Below are 22,819 nucleotides of genomic sequence, written 5' to 3' on the forward strand. Positions count from 1 at the left end.
ATTGCAATTGTCAGGAAATATGTATGAAGGGAGGTTGTTACACAAAACGGAAATTGAATGAATAAATGAGGAAAAAGAAAAGTTGATTCTGTGAGATTAAAGTTGGACAATAAAAGGATGTTGACTGGTTGTGGTACGTGTTCGGAGTGCTTTGGAATAGAGAGAGAGAGAGAGAGATCGGGAATCATAGAAGCCAATTCAGAAGAACAGTGCCCATGGAAGTAGCTATATACACTGAGTGATCACTGAATTATGACCACCCCTATGAAAACTGAATGCGACCCGTTGACCATGTGAGGTACGAGAGTGCGCAGTTAGTCGACTTGCGTAGCATAGATAAGGTGTCAGTGATTCAGTAGATAGCAAAATTCCCAGCGTGATGGGTAAAAGATTTATCGGACTTTTATAAAGGACAGATTGTGGGTGCTCGACGAGCCGGTGCCTCGATTTCCCAAACGGCTGAAATAGTAGAGTGTTCGAGAGCTGCCGTAGTTAAAGTATACCAGGACTGGCGTCAAAATGGTCAAACAACGACCCCGACTGCAAAGATCAGCGAAAGGTTGATATTAGAGGTGAGCGCCAGATCCGACGACCCGTACTGGCGAACAGGCGCAGCACTGTTGAAGAGTTGACTACCCAATACAACATGGGTCAATCCGGAACAATATCTGGCATGACCATGCATCGCACACTCACACGTATGGGCTATACCGGCAGACGACCCCTATGACATCCTCTTCTAACTAAAGTCATGGCGTAAAAGACTCGCCTGGTGCAAAGGGCATGCAAGTTGGACATTAGAAGACTAGAAACAGGTGTGCTGATCGGATGAGTCACGTTATTTACTCCAAACCGTGGATGGTCGTGTACGGATTTGGCGTCAACAACATGAGGCTCTTGATCCATCATGCTTGGTATCAAAAGTGCAGACCGGTGGAAGCGGTTGTATGGTGTGGGGCATGTTTCAATGGCAGGAACTTGTACCCCTGGTGCATGTTTCAATGGCAGGAACTTGTACCCCTGGTGCATGTGGAACAACGTATCAGTGGTCTCCGCTATCGTCAACTGCTTGCTGACTGTGTATACCCCGCTATGTTACACTTTTTCCCGAATGGCGATGGTGTCTTCCAAAATGACAATGCGCCGAGCCATCGGGCACTTGATGTGTAGGAATGGTTGATGGGAGAAGGTCATTGAGGAACACAGTTCTGACTTCCAGCATAGCGATTCGCCTCCGAACTCTGCCGATAATAATCCCATAGAGGACTTGTGGGACACTATGGAAAAGCATATCAGGCGTCTGGATACACCAATCACCTCCATAGCTGCATTGCTGACCGCATTACACAGCTTGGTTGGCCATACCTCCCGAACGCATTCGACACCTTGTTGAATCAATCCCACGTCGGATAGCTGCTGTACTCGAGGCAAAAGGAGAACCGACGAAGTATTAGGTAGGTGGTCATAATTCAGTGATCACTCAGTGTATAAAAGGCATGCAACAGAAACAACGTCTATGAGACAAAAAGAGGAGAGACTCTGTTAGAGATGATTATTAATTAGCCTAATTGCTCTCATTTAAATGGAAGCTAGAAGTCTGCGACAGGTTTTGGGGACATCGCCCCAGATTTGGGGAACAATATGCCATAGAAGGGTGGATTTGCGATTTGTATAGAGTAAACAGCTGTTTGGAAGAAAAATAACGCCGTGAGCGAGGGAGAAAACCCAGAGTTTAGATGCAGAGGAAGAAATATTTGTAATGTGATTATGCCAAGAGAGATTAGAAGTCAGGATAATCCCGAATAGATATATGATCTTGCCTAGAAATATGATCAAGGATCATATTGATATATCGATATATGTGTCATCGAAGATAAGTATAGGAGCAGATCAATTCTTTTTGCAAGGTACAAGATAGGACTGAGTTTTAGCAGGACTGAAAGTAACTGAGTTATCTTTGCATCACTGGAGAATTATCTGGAGATTAGGTTTAAGGAATTGGTAGTAGATATTCGAGAATTTGATGCAGTTTGTGCAGAGCAAGATTTGTCAAACTGGAAGATGAAATGCAGTGTGCTATCATCAGCCAGACTATGGATAGGATCTCCGGTTAATGGGAGAAGGTCATTAATATAAAAGAGGAAAAGAGTGGTAGAAAGAACTGAACCGTGGAGAACTCCAGCATTAGTGGGAAAGTTAGAAGAAAGAGATCCGTCTACCACCAACTGCAATGAGCAGTCGGAGAGAAAACTGTATACCTAAGTACAGTTGGCAAACCATAACAGTTGGCAAACCATAAGAGGAAAGCTTATTTAGGAGACCATACACGTTCAAAAGCCTTTGAAATTGTCAAGATCAACTGCTTGAGTTTTACCAAACTTTTCTATTGATGTGTCCTTAGATGGATAACATAAGCATGTGTATCACCAGTGGATCGACACTGACCGAATCCATACTGGCGATCATTGATAAGATAGAAGGTTTCTAAATAGTTTAGGAGTTCGCGGTTAATAGATTTAAGATGTAAGTGCAATGGGACGATAATTGGATGGGTGGGATTTGTCATCTTTTGTAGGAACTGGCTGGATATGAGCAAATTTCAAGCAGAAGAGAAAACATCTTTGGAATAGGGATTTCAAAATCCTTCTGACATCATTTTTAACGGAAGGCACAGGAGGTATTCAATGGAGTTTACTGGGAATTGTAGGAGATGGTTTACCAAGATCATCAATGCACGAATTGATAGAAAAGTAGGATGCAAGCAGGTCAATTTATCTTTGGTAGAAGTAGCAATAGAACCATCACATTTTGATAGAGGTGGGAATAGAGATGGGCAAAAGTTGCTGCCAATAGCTTTGGCAAGATACCAGAATGCTCCACTACCATTTGGACAAGAAACAAGTTTTCTATTGTTAGCCTGTTCGAAGTCTAGTTTGGACTGATTAATAACTGCTTTACAATTGTTGCGAGCTTTGGTGTAGGCAGAAAATGAACCTGGTGATTTGCATACAAGCCAATTGTGATATGAAAAATTTTTATCTTGAACACCCTTAGCATATTTATTAGAAATCAAGTTTTGGATAAAGGACGATATTTCAAGGTGGAGTGTGGAATAAAGGATTTTATCCCTACAAGAGTAATTTCAGTGACACGATCTGAGCAAACGTTGATAATAGAAATTTTTAAACAGTAATCCGAACAAGAAAAAAGGCGAAAGGAAAGCCCGCAGATCATCCCATTTTTTGCTCTTGTAATGCCAAACAACACGAATTTGAGAATGGTCCCAAGAGAAAAGCTTCTTTGTAGAAGAGACCATCACCAAATTGTGATCTGAGGTGCCTAGAGGACCAATCACGTCGACTGTGTACTTAAAAGGGCTGTTTGTGAGAAAACGGTCAAGCGTGTTGGCTGCGTTGTTAGGATTTTCTGGTATTCTGGTAGGTAAATGAACAGTCTGTACTAGTTCATTAGTAATTGCAAAAGCCTTAGCACCTCGCCCAGCTAGCCCCGTGTGATTAGAAAATAGAAGCTAGCTGGAGTTGTGAACATTAAAATCACAAAGTAAAATTACCTCACTGTTCGAAAAGTTGGACTGGAGAAAGAGAAGTTTCAAAGAGAGGAAGTGAAAGACTTCCACTTGAATAGTGGTGTTGGGAGAACCATAGAGGCAACAGATGAATTTAACAGAATATAGTAGAGATATTTTAAGCCAGAGAAGGGTGAAAAGAAAAGATTCTAAATGGCTACGTCTGACAGGGAATATCAGAACGGATATATGGACAAGCACCACCTTTGAAGCGAAAGGAATCATACAGCGAATAATTCGGACAACTGAGATGAGGTGTGGTTGAATCAACCGATAACTGGGATTCTATCAGAAAAAGTACATGGGGTTTGGCAGACTGTAAGTGGAAATTGACAGCATTGAAATTAGGACTGAGACCACATATATTTGTGAAATGAACGAGAAAGTGTTTGGGAGGTTTAGAGCTTTTCGCAGATAAGTTTGTTCTATTTATTTAAAAATTCATGATATATTCAATAATAATAAAAGGTTGGGAGAACATACTGTATGAAGTAATGAAATATTTGGATATGTTATGCACATGGCATGGATATACGCAGCTCCTTGACTTATCGTTGGCTGGACAATTCCCCCCCCCCCGCATACACCCTACTGGGACTCCCTCCAGTCACTATCTGACAGTGTAGCGAGTTTGTACACTAGCTGATTCGAAAGCCTCCTAGAAGGTTACCAGTAGGTTCGGTATGGTGGATTATCTAGCGGCAGGCCTGCGAGCACCGTTTTTCAGTTGTACCCTCGAAATGTAAGGAAGGGTGGATCTTGCCATAATGTACCTTATTACCTCAAAAGACATCAATCCTACTGCATGATAGAAGAGATGGGAGAGTTGCGCAGCTTTTCTTTGGAGACAAAACATGGGTTCTACCAGTTCAAGCCTCCAATAAGCAAAGCGGTGGTATTGCAGTGGTTGATGGGAGCCGTCTACCACTTAGTATTGCCTTGTAACACAGAGGGATGTCATTTCTCCGTGTAGTGTGGGCATCACACCTTGGCCCCTGCGCTTACGTTGGTTCGCACCTGGGTGTGCTAGGTGCCGTATTTAAGGACTTGCACATCGGGCTTATACCCAGCGTTATTAACAGTCTCACCATAATGAAGGTGCAAGCAGAGGATTAGCTGTCACAGACCGATCGGACTGTGACAGCTAAGTCCCAGGTGGCAAGCCCAGTTTATCATACCTAAGAAGAAGTCTGTGACACCTTCAAGTTTTCAGGTCGAGATAATTTTGTGCAATAATGTTAATTTTTTTTTTTGGACCATCTAATCATCATACATATAAAAAAATTATCAAATTGCATGTTTACGCGAGTCCGCTCCACTGACACCTTAGCTATCAGGCGAAGGTAGCCAAGGGAGTGGTTTTTGTAATTTCTTCGATATTAATCTCTACCTCTTCTCTGAAAGAGTTTTGGTGACATATTCGCCACAGGTATTCTAGTATTAAATATTACATCTGGCTCGAGAATTCCCCCGCATACACAGTACTTGGACTTCCTCCAGTCACAATCAAAGAGCAAGCTTATACAGCATAAAAAAAATCACACACACACACACACACACACACACACACACACACACACACACACACACACACACACACACACACATCATTTGTCGGTCCCCTCCGATGATGTGGTTGACGAGGAGAGTTTCTTCCTTTTTTTTTGAAGAGTTTCTTTTTCGCGGACTGGGGATATTTTTGCTCTTTTTGCTTTTGATGTTGCTGATTACTGGGATGTATTGGAACGAAGAGGCGGTCTTTTGTTCTTCTCCGAAGAACTGCTGAAAGTGTTGCCAATTTTAATGATGATTCAGTCTGTTAAAATTGGAGGGTATTGGTTCTTTGTAGCTATTCCCTTTATAGTTGATTTCCTGTTAGAGAGATTCAAGTTTGTTGTAAATTATTAATGCTCTAATGACGTAAGTTTTGATGCTATATTAGTTGAAAAGTGGTGCCAGGATTTGAAGTTCAGGATGCATCCTGTGTCTGTGGGCTATCTATACTGTCTTGTTCAGTCCATCCGAAGTTCTAGAGAGAAATGGTAGGGGCGCCTCCGTAGCCAGGTGGGCAGGAGTAGCAGTGAGTAGCACACGCTTTTGATTAGACCGGGATTCGAGCCCGTGACCACCAAATACGGAGGATGCGGAAAAGGTCAGGGAATGACCACCGCATATTCCCGGAGCAATATGACTTTAGTTGCTAATGCTCCTAAAAATTAAACAACATGTGTCCAGAAATGGTAGCTTCTTGTCTTCTTCCGTTTCCATTTTAAAGCTGATTTTGTGGTGAAAGTTGATTTTTTTTTCGTGTAGAGGGACAGTGGTGTACATCAATTCAATATCGAAGGATACTAAATAGTCTTCTGGTTAAATAGGTATATCTTATAGTCTGCGGATAGCTTCTGCTGAGTTGCGGATTAAGAGGGCATTCTTGGATATAATGTGAAAAAGAAGTTTTAGAGAGCCAGACAGATTTTTAATTTATAGGCTGCAGTCGCGTTTACTATAGGTCTCATTAGGAAACATTTTTATGGACTTTGGCGTTTACGAACAGAGAGGGAGTTTCCGAATTGTTCGGGTTAACTTGTCGAAGAGGTCTTGGTTTGTCTTTGTTTGATATAGTAGGGAGGTCAGTTTCTTCTTTATCTTGATTTACACAGACCTTGCAGGGTCTTTGCTGATGGATTTTTTAGATTTCTTGGTCCTATAGGTACTCCAAATATTTGGAACGCTTGCTCTTGGAGGATTCCACAGCCAAGCCTAAGGTCGGCACCAGCACTCGTGGCTCACCACAACAGGCTTGTACTCACTGACAGATTTCTTCCCAAGCAGATGCTCGCTGCCCTCAACCGTGTGGACGCCGACATCGACAGCATAATAAGTAAGAAGAAGGACAGACACAACGTTATCAAAGCCCTTGAACCCTGATATATGGCCAATTTGTATTTATTTCTGTATTTACGTCTAGCTCTGCGTTTTTATGCTGTATTTGTATTGCTTTTGTATTTGTGATCGGTACTTTGTAGCCTTTTGTATTTGTTCGCTGTATTTTTGTAGCCTTTTGAATTTGTTCGCGGTATTTTGTAGCCTTTTGAATTTGTAAACTGTATTTTGTAGCATTTTGTATTTGTTCGCTGTACTTATCTTTTCTCTAACTGCTATATGTGAACCCCTGGCGCTCATCGCCGTGATGGGATATTGTGCTGTAGCTCTACTTCACAATAAAGATTTATTTATTTATTTACTCTAAAACTTTCTGGTGGTAGTCTTCCTGATTAACGATATCTGTAGCATTGCCTTTGTTTGCGTTAGCTATGTGGATTGAGGAATTTTCTTTGAAGATTTTGACTGCCCTCTTGTTTAGAGATGTTGGATATTTTTAGAACATTTTCTTGGTATTTAAATTGCTTGAAGGTACTGATGGCCGTAATGTCGATGCGGTCTCTTGCTGCTGGGACGGAGATTTTAAGATTTTATTGATGCTACCGTGAAGAAATGCTAAGAAGTCTAAGGTTGGAATTGAGAGGTGGGTAGGTTTGAATTCGGGACCTCTTTTTCTAGAATATTTAGTTCTTTGAGAGAAAGAATTCTCATTTAAATTGATTACCGAAGGTTTGGGATGTTTGGAAGGTTTGTGGGGGTTGTGGTGTTGGCTTCAGAGGTGACGTCTGTATTAAGGGCCGGAGGTGATGCGGGATTATTGGGGGACGGAGATTAGTTTTGTTGTAAGTTATCCTAAAGGAGATGAAATTGTAACTAAGGGTGGCAATTTAATTTTGCTGTCCCCGAAATAGTGTAATTTGTTGTATATAGTTTAGTAATTGACTAACTTCATCCATAAAGTGTTGTGGAGGCTATCTAGGAGTGAATATTAGCGTATGTTTTTAGGAAATATTTTTAGGAAATATTTCTTATAAAAAACATGGTTAAGTTAAAGATGATTTTCCTTTACAAAAGCATACTGTGCTTCATTCAAAATTTCGATCCTGTCTAAATGGTCCAGCACTGCAACCTTGATCTTGATCATTCGGTTGTAAGGGAAAATCTTGATGATTTTCCCTTACAATCGAAGTCAGACTCACGGATCGGTAGTTGCCCACTTCAGTCTTAGAACCCCCTTTATGTTTTAGCGATACGTTAACACTTCTACAATTCAAGGGAATCCCTCAGTGTGGTGACGCCCACATCGTTAAATTTAATGGTTCAATGCACTGTGTTCCGCCTCCCTCAAAATTACTGGGTATAAGCCATTAACTCAAAGAGCCATATTCGCCTTTAGGATCGAAAGTTTTTTTGGAATACACAGTATTCCAAATTTTCAATTCTAGCTTCACTGGCACAGTTTTTTTATTTTATTTTTATTCTTTTCTCACTGTGAAGGAAGGATAAACTGTGCGAGTGAATTTTGTCTTCTGTAAATATCGATGCAATGTTCCTGATCAATTCAACATTATCTGGGTTATTTAAGACTTTCCCGCATTCCCATTACACAGGGATCCGATCTGATTTTTTCATCTCTTTGTATTCACATGGAAAATTCCTTGCTCTTTCCTCTCTTAGCCGGAGATTTCTCGTAATCCGTCTTTGCCAGCATAACCTTAATCTAATCTATTTACTGTTATTTTATATATTTATTTATTTATTTATGTTCACTCACTTTTTCTTCTCTTTGCTTTGAATTATTTAGTAAGAAAGGCTTGCTTAGCGATTATGAGAATACACTGTCAGCTGTTACACATGGGGCAGTTTACTTTTGCTACTTAGGCGCAGATTTAATGCAATTTTATAGTAAATGCCGTTTAGAATACGTACTTTAATTGTTAGGTTAAAAGTTTATTGCTTATTGCTTTATTGCAAAATAACTTAAAATTTAGATTAAGTTCCAAACAATGCATTTTTCGCAAAACATTACGCAGTGCCTACTCATGCCTTTCCCCAAATTCCCTAATTCCATGTCTGCTTCTGTTCCATACGCAACATACTGAATGTAAATGAAACCTTCAACTCTAAAAAATACATATAAAATATGACAATCCGTCTTATAAAAGGGAATAGAAATAAGGAAAGGACATTTCTTAGCAGCTAATGAATACCTGTTTATTTTTCTATGTATATACCGGAAGATAATGATAAAAACGTACCTAATCAATCCGTCAGCACTTTCTACGAGGATTACTTTAGATATAATGACTAAGACCATGATGAAAATGTGGTGCCACCAACTTCGCATCTTCGGAAACCTGCAAGAATATAAAATAATTTCAAAATGAAATTTGGGAAAATAAAATGAAATATTAAAATGACAAATAAACTTACAAAATGTTAATGCAGTATATCTTTATGCACATGTATAGGCCTATATAGTTATAAATTTTCTCTGGCGAAATCGTCTTGGCGATTTTTTTTTAGCTACAAGTATTTCATTGGGACATCTATTCGTTTTTCTTTGTTCGTAAAATGTTATACATATTTTTCTTCAAGTATTTTTAATAATAAATGTCATTCAGAGTTTAAAGATATGGGTATTAAAATATATAAGTAACAAATTTAAGGTTTCTTCCATTTCACGACATAGAAATTTCACCGTTATTAGTCATTGACTGAAGGGGTTAATCACATGGAATTAATTATAGGATTACGTTACTGGTGGAATTTAATGATGCGACCTTAACTGGACAGATTAATCCCCTATCGAGCAAATTTACATGCACTCGTTCATTTCGTTTTTCAGTTCAATCGATTGTTGAGAGTAGCTTGACAACTATACTTGTGGTAAAGGGCGCCTCCGTAGCCAGGTGGGAAAGGAGCAACAGTGTGTAGCACACACTTCTTGATTAGACCGGGGTTCGAGCCTGTCACCATCAAATACGGAGGATGTGGAAAGGTCAGGGAATGACCACCGCATATCCCGGAGCAATATGGCCTTAGTTGCTAATGCTCCTAAAAACCAAAACAACAACAACAACTTGTGGTAAAATTAAGCTGAGCAAAGATATTCTACAATAACAGTTCTGCCCTCGTGGGTAGCACAGTTGGTATAATCACCGTCCCACGCCTGGTGGAAAAGACCTGAGTTCGAATCCCGTTAATGACGCGAGGAATTTTTATGGGCCTTTTTCACAACGTGGCTGGGTGGTTGGTGTCAGGCGAGGGTAGTACGGTTTATCTCCTGGAAACTCTGATTTTCGTCCAAAAAAAACAGAAAATGGACCACAGAACAAACGAAATTTACAGACATATTATATACGCCGCAATATGGCCTAAATCGTGCCTAAAATCGTACAACAACCAACCAACCAGTAATACTTCTATAATTATAAATAAATAAATAAATATTCTGTTTATACACCCCACATACGACCACATAAGGTCAGGAAGAGTTCGCACAAGGAAGGGAGAGAGAGAGAGAGAATGCAAGAATGTTATATCTTATTTAGTAGTCATGCGGACTTGCACCACGGTTACTGAAAATGTGTGCACTTTTATACACTGGCGATTGACTGCTCGGCTATAGAGAGTTCTCATTGCGTTATTTTTTTTCTAGATGTTTTATGGAATCAGTTGAATTTAGTAAGAATAAGCAGGACAAGTCTCACCTTTTTTGCGCGTATGTATCAGAGTTACAAATATTTTAATAAAAGAAGCAACAAAATGGATCGTGACTTTGTGTTAATTAATTCTAAAAGGCGAAGTGTAATATTGGCGGCCCTCGAGTTCAGTATACCAAATTATTTTTAACGGTAATCCTTCTCACGAGCACTCTTGGATAGCATAGTTGGTAGAAATGCACAGAGTCTATTGACCAATAATCTAGAAAACCAGAACACAAATCTGTACCAGCAAGTTGTTTCTGAAGCAATAATCAATGCAGCCATCCAAGCAATCCCAAAAAAGATTCCACGACCGGGTGCGGTCCCTTGGTGGTCCCGAGAGCTGGAAGTCCTCAGAAGACAGGCTAACCAGAAGAGGCGGTGTTCTTTTCAAAGAGCCAGGCGGTTTTGGCCCCTCCCAGAGGTTGAGTATCATCAGCAACAGTACCGGATAGCCAGGAATGCCTACTCTGCAATGATCAGGCAGCGGAAAAAGCTGCCCTGGAAGGGTAGTATGGTTGGGAAACACTGACCCATGGGATATCATATACAGGATTACAACCAACAAACTACCCAGAGGGGAGATGACGACATCTACAAAAACTCCCCTGGGAAATCTGACCAAAGACTGGCAGGAATCCATAAACAATATCCTCAACGCCACCTTCCAAACCTTATATGGCCAAGACACCAGGGAACAACAGCTGCTTAGCAGCTGGTGTTCCCTGGTGTCGTTGGCATTGCAACAACAACGCCAACGACACCTATCAATCTGACCAGACAGAGGAACCATTCGCTCTCCTAGAACTCCAAACTGTAGTCAACAAAATCAGAAACAGAAGAACACCGGGGATAGACATGATAGAGCCAGAAATTGTCAAGAAGGTGGCAGAGTACACCCCAAGCGTGCTCCTGAATCTATATAACCTCTGCCACCTCTGCCTGCTTTCCACCGAATTGGAAGGTGGCCAGCATTAAGCTCATATTAAAAAATCCATCCAAGCCGCAACATCTACCGAATTCCTATCGTCCGATTGCACTCCTCTCTGTCCTGAGCAAAGTGATGGAACATGCTTAGAGAAAGAATTGAGGCACACTACACCCGGGCACAACTCCATACACCAAACCAATGGCCGAAAACTGCGATCAGAAATACCTCTTGGTCATCTCGGTTGATTTCGCGGGGGCGTTCGACACCTTATGGTGATCGAGCGTCCTCGCACGACTGAGAGAAGCGAAGTTGGCAGGTAACCTCTTCGCCTGCCTCCTGAACTATCTGAATAACCGAAAAATCATAGTGCAGGGTGGAACGCCAATTTATCATGGATGTCTTCAGGGCTCTGTGCTTGGTCCATCGTTTTGGAATTACGTTTTCGAAGAGTTTCTTCGCTTGGACCTTGGAAACGTCCATTCGCAGGCCTATGCGGATGATCTCATTTTGATCCTCGCCGCCAACTCCAGGACTCAGATGGAGAACCTCGCTAACAGAGCTCTAGGAACACCCCTGATATGGGTGTTCATATCAGGAACACCCATATCTGAACACCCCTTCTGCTGAGAAGCAGAAATTAACCATCTCTTCCGATCAAAACCCAGTCCATATTACTAAAAGGCTATCTAACTCCAAAATGACCACCACAAATAAAAATTTTTATGACAGGACGATTAGGCTGAAAACTGAGTTAAAATACCTAGGCCTCATCCTGGATAGAAATCTATCATTTGTCCATCATCTCAACAACATCCATGCAAAAAAAAAAAAAAAAAAAAAGTACACAGCAATGGTCGCCAGGGTCACTCGCCGGGACTGGGGACTGAAGAGGCGCACCCTTGCGCTCTTCTACAAGGCAGTCTTCATTCCGGTCATCACATAAGCCTCAAGTGCCTGGTACCGTAAATCCTCAACAGCAGTGAACCGGAGAAGACTGGACATAATCAAAAGACCAATCCTTTTGACCATAACACGTGCCTGTAACACGGTATCAACTCATGCGCTTCAGGTGATTACATACCCATCTGATAACCATCTGGCAACAACACTGGACAGATTCTACAAAGGGAGAAATTACCCGAAAGTTCCTGCCAAGTGTACAACCTACATATACACAGTATCCGTCCTGATTCTCTCCAGGCTTATATATACGATCTACCTCCTCACAGGGCACGGGGTAATCCGCTGCAAACTAAATCTACTGGGAATTATTGATAACCCAAGGTGTGCCTGCGGCTCCCTGGAGTCCTGGCACCATCTTATGTACGAGTGCAAGTTGTACGAAGATCTCCGTGGTATACTTGTCACCCAACTTCATTTTATACCTACAAATCAGGAGTATTACCTACTGGAGGATGAAATCACCTACAGAGCCTTTTCTGACTTTGCCCAAATGATGTTTGACAGACGCGGGATACTTCCTCCACCTGCCGATCTTAACCTACTGGATCCGCCGTATATATAACCTTAAACCCTGGTCAGCCTGCTGCAAGGAAATCACACACCCTGGAAGATCCAGGCTGTAACAACAAAGTGCAAACCAACCAATCACTACGTCATCGTCACCCATAATGGACAGACGCTCTACATTTTAAGTTACAATTGGACTTGACATGCGTCCCAAGTGCGACCAGACTCAGACCATAACTAGGACAAAGTGGAAGATGGGACACCGTTCCCATGAGTGACATTGCTTAGATTGGACTGGACTCACCGAACGGGAACTCATAAAAAGGCTAGCCACAGCTTTGCTGTTCAAGGCCATCTTGGCTCTCAGTCAGAGCCATGCTCCCTTGCATGGTCTATTCCGTCCCCAGCCTTCAGTCTCCCCCTCCCCGCTCTCTCTTAAAAATTTTCATGACTAGCGTTCAAACAAACCCATAGTAATTGTACGCCACACTCAAAAATTTAATCAACACAATTTTTAATTACTTCGGCTAACCCTATTTCCCCCCCCCTTTTTTTTTTCTAGGTCCTTGCAAATGAAATCTCAGGAAATTAGATGGCAGGACCTGCCAGAATAAATAACTATAATACTGGTGTACCTGGTCTGCCTCCACGGGGCAGAGTGTGGACAACGTTGGATCCCATTAGGTGCCCAACGGCTAAATGACCATAGGAACAACGGTACATGACACTATACACATACAAAATCCATATACTTCTAAACCTCTGGCATTGACAGTGTTCTGTTTTACACCCACAGTGTATACTATGAGGAGATGGGGGAAACCCCTAGTGCCGTTTGACACTAAACACACTCTACACGCTACCTCTCCACACCGAGTGGAAAAGACCTGAGTTCGAGTCCCGTCGATGACGTAAGGAATTTTAATGGTATTTTTCACAACGTGGCTGAGTTAGTCGGTTTCAGGCGAGTGTAGCATGGCTTTTCTCCCGGAAACTCGGGGTTTTTTGTTTTGTCCAGCAAACAAAAAATTGACCTCAGAACACACGCAATTTACAAACAGTATATACAGAGCAATATGGTCTTAGTTGCGGATGCTCCTAAAACCCTATTAAATAATAATAATAATCTCACGAATTGGGCACCGTTTGAAGATTAATATTAAACTTTCCAGAGAGAATGGGTTCCTCATCTCTAACCACAGTAGTTATTTGTCTTTTGACGTCAGACGGACTGGAGTAGGGCTGTGAAAAAGGTGAATTGCATGTGGTGCACCAGGGTTCCTACACAGAAGGGGTTCCCCAAACGTTTTTCTACTCGTTTTCTATTTCCAAAAAAGCGCTGACTAGCTATAAATGCTATTTTGAAATCACGAGTAAGATACATGTGATATCCTTGCCGAAGCCGATAAAACAGGAAATGAAGTTTGAAAAGTTAACCCAGATGCCCTTCATTGTCGACTTAAAATTTAACACCAGTGATATTAATTTTTAATGTAATAAAATAAAGTCCGCCTGTATATTTTCAAATATTTCCAAACATTCCTTGTAAGTATTGATAAAGTTATCTGTTTCATCCAAAATATAGACGTTCTTGCTGTTAAAGAGGAACATTTCATGTTAAAATCCGGAAAAAATAAAAGATTAGTGTTGTAGTATAAATAATAAAAGGGGGCCATTTTAAACGATGATTATTGCAATATTTGAAACAGCTTCTAAAATGACACTTCTCTGCGTTAATTTTTCATTTTGATGACTACATTTCAACGTTTTGGGGAGAGGCGAAACTAGGAGAGCAGCAGGGAGAAGGCAGGGGGGCCTTTGAACTAGATCAGACCTGTGACATTGAAGAATAGAACCATTATGCTGAAATTAGTATTAGTATTAGCCATTTGTGGAAAGGAAGTCCGAGGCCTTTGCTGCACCTGCCAAAAAATAAATGATAATAATAAATAAGTAAATAATAAAATAAGATAACCTACCTGTTTGACTCGCTCCTCACGTAGGTATCGAGATCAAAGGTCAGCTGGATGTCCCTATCCAGATGACCTTTGAATCTCCCTAAGCCGTCCCTCTCAACCACCCTTGGAGGCAACTTATTCTTGTAATCAACAAGTCGCAATATAAAATAACTTTCTGAAGGTGTCTAAACGTCCTGTTTGTCTTGGAATCATACAGTGAAATTTTCACCCGCATTCGTTTTACTTTCTCTTCTCAGAGCCTTATACACCTCAATTACGTCTTCTCTAAGTTGTCTAATTACCAAGTTCTGTAGTCCACATATTCGACGTCCTTTCTCATATGGATGCCCATTTGCCGATCTCACCAGGCGCGTTGCCTGTTTTTGGACCATTTCAAGAAGCTTGATATCTTTTTTTTAGATGTAGTCTCCATGCTTGAATACAGTTTTCCAAGTGTGGTCTTAATTGCCTTATACAGCGAATTTTTATTGATAGACTGTAGCGGGAAAGTCCACCATTCTTCCTGCAGAAGAGGGACCACTGGAGCCACCGATGTGAGACGTATTGGGCTGGCCCTCACACAACTCTCCAGCTTATTCTCTAGGTATTCTGTAGGGGATAAATTGGAACTCTGAAAGTGCCAAAGAACTGCCACATCGTAAAGAGCATAGAATTGTCCACAACGTTAAAGTAGGCATCGACGTTTATGGCTCCCCTCACAACTACCAAAGGTCCTAGCTCATACCATGAGAAACAGTTACACACAATAACCTAATCAACATTGTTAGTACAATTTACTTCGACAGCAGAAGTTCTCCAGACATCCTCCACACCCATACCTTCCCATCTGATCGGAAAGGGCGTATTGAGATTCGTCACTCTGTAGAACAGATTATTATTTTATCATATCGAAAAATTCCGGTATTCTTTTCACCATGCAAAGCGAGACTGCTGATTGCGGTTGGTGACGTTTGACATATGCGCCGCTTTCCGCCACTCTGCCATGAAAATCTGGACTGTGATGTTTTCACACGTAGGGTGTTCATGCAGTTCGTAATCACCGTTGATTGCTTAAATTCCTGGTTGATGTTTTGTACGGATGTACAAGACTGTCGTGCCACCGTTCTGAGTAACCTCTGATTACGTGGAGTGAGTTTTCGTGGTCTTCCTGTGCGTTGCTGGCCGTGGTGGCACTGTTACGCTCTAATTTCATTGTAACATCACTTATAGTCGAATGCAGTGGATGATATGGGCTGTCAGCAGTTGCGCGAATCTACAAGCCGGCAGTATTAAAAATAAAAATAAAAAGTCGCACTAAAGCCACCCGGAATATATTTTCATCTGCCGAAGCGTATTATGTTTGTTCGTGTGTTCTCTGGTCAATTTATCTGTTTGCTAAACGAAAAACTCGAGTTTCCGGGTGTGGTGGAAACTTTGCTATCTACGCCTCAGACCGACTAACTCAGCCACGGAGTGAAAAAAAAAAAAAAAAAAAAACTCATAAAAGTTTCTCGCGTCATTGACGGGATTCGAAACCAGAATTTTCCCATTCCATATAGGAAAGACCATTGCAATGCCACTGTGCTACCGCGCAGATAGCAAGTAACTTGTTTGGCTCACACGCCTTCCTTATATAATGATCTGAGTTCCTTTTTTATGCTGTCGTCACGGATTGCACAATGGTTATAATTACATTCTTCCAACACCTTGTTGAAAAGGTCTGAGTTAGAATTCCGATAATGACGGGAGGGAATTTTATGGGATTCTTTTACAACATGGCTGAGTTAGTCGATATGAGGCGAGGGTTCTTGGCTTTTTCTCCAGGAAGCAGTAAATTGACCAAAACATGTATGCAGTTACAGACACAATATATTGATACCCTAGCTGCTTTGACCTTAACACACATACATACCTAATATAGCCTAATTAACACACATACACACCTAACATAACCTTTGGTTATCCGGGAAGGTTCAGTGGACTATGAAAACGGGTGTTCGGATACTTTTAGAAGAGTGGTGTATTCAGAGTACCTCTTTTAAACAACGGACTTATTTTCAAACAAGCAACAATAAACATATAAGAATTGATTGGTGCTTTTCAGAGATGAGTGTAAAATCAGAGATCTATTTTTCAGTAGAAAGACATTAGCAGCATATTTCTGAAAAGCAGTTCGCATGCTTTCTTTATATACCGCTTTGCAAAAGAAGCGGCCTTTTTTCTCCATCAGCTCGAGGTCATTTTCCTAGGGGAGCGTTTGATAATACTGCAATTCCTCCCCCCCCACACTTATCCAAATCTTAAATAAATATTTTGCGATCTCAAATAGAAGAATGCACTTCCAGTAAATCACGTTCTTTAAGTAGGAATATTTCATGACGGTAAGCAAATAACTATATACAAATACATAAAATACTCGCTGCGCTTAAATATTATAATAATTATTAATTATTAGAATAATGCATACTTTAAGATACACTATATATACACTGGGCTGCCTCTTTATTAGGTACACCCCGGCTGTGCCCAAAAATGGTTAGTCCCACAACGTTGCAAGTCACATGACCACAGCTGTCGATATGAATGCAGCAGAACAACCTTTATAGTATTATAGTATCAGTTAAGCGTACAAACCGTAGCAAGAATGGGGAAAAGAGTGATCTAACGGACTTCGAACGTGGCATGGTAGTAGGTGCAAGGCGTGCTGGACCAAGCATCTCTGAAACGGCAGTTCTCCTGAAATTTTCACGCACCACAGTTTCAAGGGTGTATCGAGAATGGTGCAACGAACAGAAAATATCCTCTCGACGGCACTTCTATGGAAGAAAATCGCTTGTTGATGAGAGAGGTCAGAGGAGGATGGCTAGAATTGTGCAATCAAAGAGACCGGCCACAATGTCGCACATCACGTCAGAATACAACCTTGGTGTACAGAACAAAATATATATTGGCGCCTCCGTAGCCAGGTGGGAAGGAGCAGCAGTGCGTAGCACACGCTTCTTGATTAGACCGGGGTTCGAGCCCGTCACCACCAAATACGGAGGATGCGGAAAGGTCAGGGAATGACCACCGCATATCCCGGAGCAATATGGCCTTAGTTGCTAATGCTCCTAAAATACAAACAACAAACAGAACAAAATATGGCAAACGACCACTAGTCACAGTTTGTCGCGAATGGACTACAGCAGCCTACGGCCACATCGCGTACCTTTGTTATGAATGAAGAACAAGAGAGCACGCCTCCTGTGGGCACAGCAACACCAGCACTGGACTATCGAGGATTGGAAAACAGTTGCTTGGTCTGACGAGACGAAGTTCCTGGTGCATCATGTTGATGGAAGGCTCAGAATTTGTCAAAAACAACATGAATCCATGGACCCCTCGTGTCTGACGACTACTGTGCAAGGTGTTATGGTATGGGGAATGTTTTCTTGGCACACGTTGGGTCCATTGATACCCATAGATTCACGTCTGAATGCTTTTTCGTACCTATGTTTATCCTCAGTCAGATGGTTACTTTCAGTAGGACAATGCGCCGGTGCACAAAGCCCGAATCATTATGGAATGGTTCCAGGAAAATGATAATGACTTTTATTTGATGCAGTGGCCCGCTCAGTCCGCGGATCTCAATCCTATTGAACATCTTTGGAATGAGCTGGAAAGGACTGTTCACTGCAGGCCTACACCTCCGTCGAATCTCAAGGAAATGCGTAACACACTCACATCTGCATGTTACTCCATTCCTGCACAACGTTTTCAGTATCTTGTTCAATCCATGCCTAGACGAATTCAGGCTGTTTTGAAGGCTAGAGGAGGCTCAACACGCTACTAGGTAGGTATACCGAATAAAGTGGCAGCACAGTGTATATTACCTGTATTTTATAAACAAAATATTAAACTCATTAAATGTAGGCTCAAACATTTAACCCTGTTGATGTACTTTTGGATGCCCTTTTGCTGAACAGTGGTCATTGGGGTTGGGGTAACGTATGCAAATACGAATAGCATATGGCGAAATCGAACTTCTAAGTGCCACAAAAATTGCGCAGCCTATTGAAAACGCTGTTCTTTTACACTGTATTGCCAGATGTATCCGGCGCCTCCGTAGCCAGGTGGGAAGGAGCAGCAGTGCGCAGCACACGCTTCTTGATTAGACAGGGGTTCGAGCCCGTCACCACCAAATACGGAGGATGCGGAAATGGTCAGGGAATGACCACCGCATATTCCCGCAGCAATATGGCCTTAGTTGCTAATGCTCCTAAAAAACCAAACAAACAACAACAACATATGTATCCGGATCATCCCTGGGATTTTGGAAAAATGAACCATATCCGTTATCCACATGTCAGGATTAGGTTTAAAAGCAACTTCTTTCATGCAGTAAGCAAATCAACAAAATGTAGTAGATACAGTAAGCAAATCAACAAAATTTTATAGATGGGACGAGGCGTTGAGCTTAGAGGCTTCCAACAGAGTCGTGATAGGATTCCATATTGGCAGTAAGTATTTTCGTGCCATCGCAGCAAAATTTCAACATCCTACGTTGATAGGATGTTGAAGTAGGTCTCAGGCTTAGATAGAAAGGTTCCCCTCCCAGAAAGTGGGGGTTTTCCGTCCAGCAAAATAGGCAAATCGACCAGAGAACACAATCAATTTACAGACACATTAAACAAATGGTATATAGAAGAAATTCTGGGTGACTCTAATAAATATAAATTAATTTGAATTTGAAAAATCCCAAGAGTGATGCTAGTCCCTTCTGGGAAAGGATTTTACTGGCTTATCGTTTTGCTATTGACGGGGTCTTATACTGGCACCCTGGATTGGGCTTCCAATGGATGCGAGATTCCTGTGGTTTTTCGCCACTCGTAATTTCAAGCATTATAGATTTTCTCCACCTTAACTTTCAAAAAGAGAAGTGAGCTCAAACTGCTAAGCAATTTACGTAATAGATCTTTAAATTCTAAACAATTGGTGGAAATCGGCTTTGGGGCATAGTTGCCATATTGTGATACATCACGTAACCTAGAAACACAGTATAAAATAACAGGTGTGATTTCTAGATCTGGTGTGACTAGGACTCTGTTCACAGTGATTTCTTGGACGTTTGTTAGTTATTTGGTTTTTAGGAGCATTAGCAACTAAGGCCATATTGCTCCGGGAATATGCGGTGGTCATTCCCTGACCTTTCCGCATCCTCCGTATTTGGTGGTGACGGGCTCGAACCCCGGTCTAATCAAGAAGCGTGTGCTACGCACTGCTGCTCCTTCCCACCTGGCTACGGAGGCGGCCTTTCTTGGACGTGGGCTTCAGGCTCTGTATACTATCAACATTGCTGTTTTGGACAAAACTGGAGACAAACGAACTTTCTGCTTTTTCTGTTTCTGTCTTGGATATTATTTATTGGATACATCTGATCCGCTTTGGAGACTGAAGCAACTATGTACTAATTACAGTTAAACTACAGCTATGATTTTGTACGTACGTGGCTCTGAAGTTAGGACTTGTAAAGAATCCATCAGGAGAAGACATAAAACAAAAGATGCTATTATGGTTGCCGTTGTATTTGCCCGAGTTGCGCCTTGGCAACAACTAAATGTTTGTATTGTAAATAGTGTATATAATGTAATGTGAAAAGCTTTACTCGTTATGGTACTATTCTTGGCCTTGTTTGGACTCGGTGCTATTACTAGTAAACTTAATTAAGTAGTGTTAAATGTTAAATTGATATAATTTAAGCATTAGGTGCCATGTTTACCTAAAAATAGGTAGTGGTGCTACTATGGGTAACTATGGCACTAGTGTTTTTTTTTCTTTGCTGGCTCCCAAGTCCGAGCAACCTGGGAGCGGGATTGCTGGCACCTACCGGTATTGCACTACCTCTGGTGGGTGCGGGATTTTGTGCACATAAGCAGATATGGGATAGTAGACTCAGGCCAGTGCCTGGGGACGGGCACCAGGCGGTGTTGGCTGATTCCTGGTAGCGAAGTGGCCTAGAGTTTTTACGCCATCACAGAGAACAGAGGTGGAGATGGACTATTGCCTTGGACACACACACACACACACACACACACACACACACACACAGTACAAACATAACTCTCCCTACATTTCCGGCTGTTTTACAGAGTTCTGTATCATCACAGAAGTTGAAATAACATTACATTAGATAATGTAGATGTCTACATCCCAACAGTGAACTTTGAAGAGAGTGTTTTGGGGTTGTTTCTAGCAGTTTTGGAGTGGACTATTGGTTATCGTTCCTGGAACAGTAAATAGTATGCATTACATTGCCATTCTGGACAGTGCTGTTCTTCTTTCACTGTGGCAGCAGTAGTGGGAAGACCCTTTTCTGTTGCAGTATGACGGCACACCGTCATATTGCACAGCATATAGTGACTTAGTTTGAAGATATTACCTTGAAGAAACTTCATTGGCCTGCCCAGAGCCAATGACCCCACTGAACAACTTTGGAATGAATTGGAATAGCGGGTTTGGACAATGCCAACGCACCCGCAGTGAGTAGTTGAAATGACCGCTATGCTGACGGATAAATGGACCAAAATAGGATCATTCTATTATCAAAAAATGGTTGAGACTCTACGGACGAGGATACTTTCTGCAGTTAAGACGAAATCTGAACCGAAACTTTTTTAAATATTATCAATAAAAGATTCTTTGAAATGCAATTTCATTTGGCAAGATAGCGTATATTGGTTTCGCTGAAGCTATTAACTCCTCTGGTCCTACAGCTGACTATAAACCGAAATGAAATAATATTTTATATATTTCATCTCTTATATTACTGACATTAGTAGATTTTTGGTTTCCAATAATCATGTTCTGTATACAAGTACATGGTTATCGGACTAATCAACACAGATGAAATGTAAATTGTTGGTAGTTAATTTCAAACTGATACATTTTCTAAGTCAGAATACACATTTTTTTGATTAACCTTGTTAAAGAGAGAGAGAGAGAGGGAGTTGATATTTGCCAAATATTTCGCTCTTCCTCCAGGGAATCTTAAACATGAAGAGATATTTAAGTCTCCTTTCAAAGTTTTTTTTTCCCTTTTTACATCACCTGTTAGTCTCCCCTTCCCCTCACTTTTGCACCTGTCTATCACAGCTAGGAAGATAAAATTTCACACGGATTACGCTGATCTGTTTAAAATAGCTGCTGGGGTGTAGAAATGAGGATAGATAAATACTTCCGACCACCTTTTTTTTTATATATATATATATATAGATTATAAGATGCTAACAGAAGCTATAAGCGCCCTTTGATAACAGTGTTAGTGACATAAACGAATTACGGTTATTAGAACAAAAGCTTAATTTTAGATGACAGGAAAACCATTTTTTAGACAAATATTACACAGTTAAGATTAACTGTTTGTTTATTCACTCCTCTGGAATGAAGACCCATGAACCAAGCTAACTGGAAAAACTTCATGACTGATATGATGAGTAAATGAATAATCATAAAAGAGAAATTATACATGAATTTTAATTAATTAAATCAGATTTTAAGTTTAACTTTAACCATATTGGGATTATATAAATGAAAAATGTAAGCGTAATTTTGTTAAATTTATGTACTTAAAAGAATATAAGCTACTTTTTTTTGTCAGTTCTTAGAGCAATTCAAGTCGCCCAATTGACAAGTTTTCATTAAAATGAAATTAATTCCTGCAGGTACTGGAATCAGCGATGCTAAAAATATCCTTGTGGATTAATTAACTATACACTTCAAGCTGTGAAAGAAACGACTTTTTACAAACTGCTTTTCGATACGCTGTGCTCTGAATGGCAAGTTGCTTTTCAGGTTTAAATCGTGCTAGTATTTGAAAGGGAAGTCACATGTTATCCTATGAGAACACAAATTGGAGTTGCTATCAGCCAGTTGGCCGAAATTTAATCACATCACTTTCAACAACATGAGCTTTGTTTCCATTATCCATCTTTCTCTTAACCAAGAATCTTTCTGTCTACTGATGAAATCAATTTTTCTTGACACATTTTTAGTGTCACACCCCTTTTTCCGCTAGCACGCAACGGTCTCAGTCAGGAAGATATTTCTTTTCTATTGTACTCACAACACGGCACTTAGGGAATGCTAGATCAGCGGTATCCAGTGTTTTGCCCTAGTAGAACATTTGCTTTAAGTAACTAATAAAACGCTGGAGGGGCCAGTTAACACCATGAGGGGGTTGTTGCACATGAGATTAGACAGGCGATGTAAACGCAATACAAATAATTACTTTGGCTTACAAAGTAAA

General features: G+C 41.0%; 1 protein-coding gene across 3 annotated transcripts in view; it reads right to left on the reverse strand.

The window, feature by feature from the left end:
• The window catches only part of LOC150075170 (glutamate-gated chloride channel-like), a 498,225-nt gene that overhangs the window by 203,470 nt on the left and 271,936 nt on the right, over positions 1 to 22,819 (reverse strand). For all 3 annotated transcript variants that reach the window (XM_090389048.1, XM_090389046.1, XM_090389047.1), the window contains exon 3: positions 8,728 to 8,826. In XM_090389048.1, the coding sequence (XP_090245174.1) occupies positions 8,728 to 8,816 (89 nt within the window). In that variant the 5' untranslated portion in view covers positions 8,817 to 8,826. The remainder of the gene's footprint in view (positions 1 to 8,727; positions 8,827 to 22,819) is intronic.

Source organism: Mastigoproctus giganteus, chromosome 14 (assembly GCF_048544385.1).
Source record: "Mastigoproctus giganteus isolate SK-2022 chromosome 14, ASM4854438v1, whole genome shotgun sequence".
NCBI classification, from domain to species: Eukaryota; Metazoa; Arthropoda; class Arachnida; order Uropygi; family Thelyphonidae; genus Mastigoproctus; species Mastigoproctus giganteus.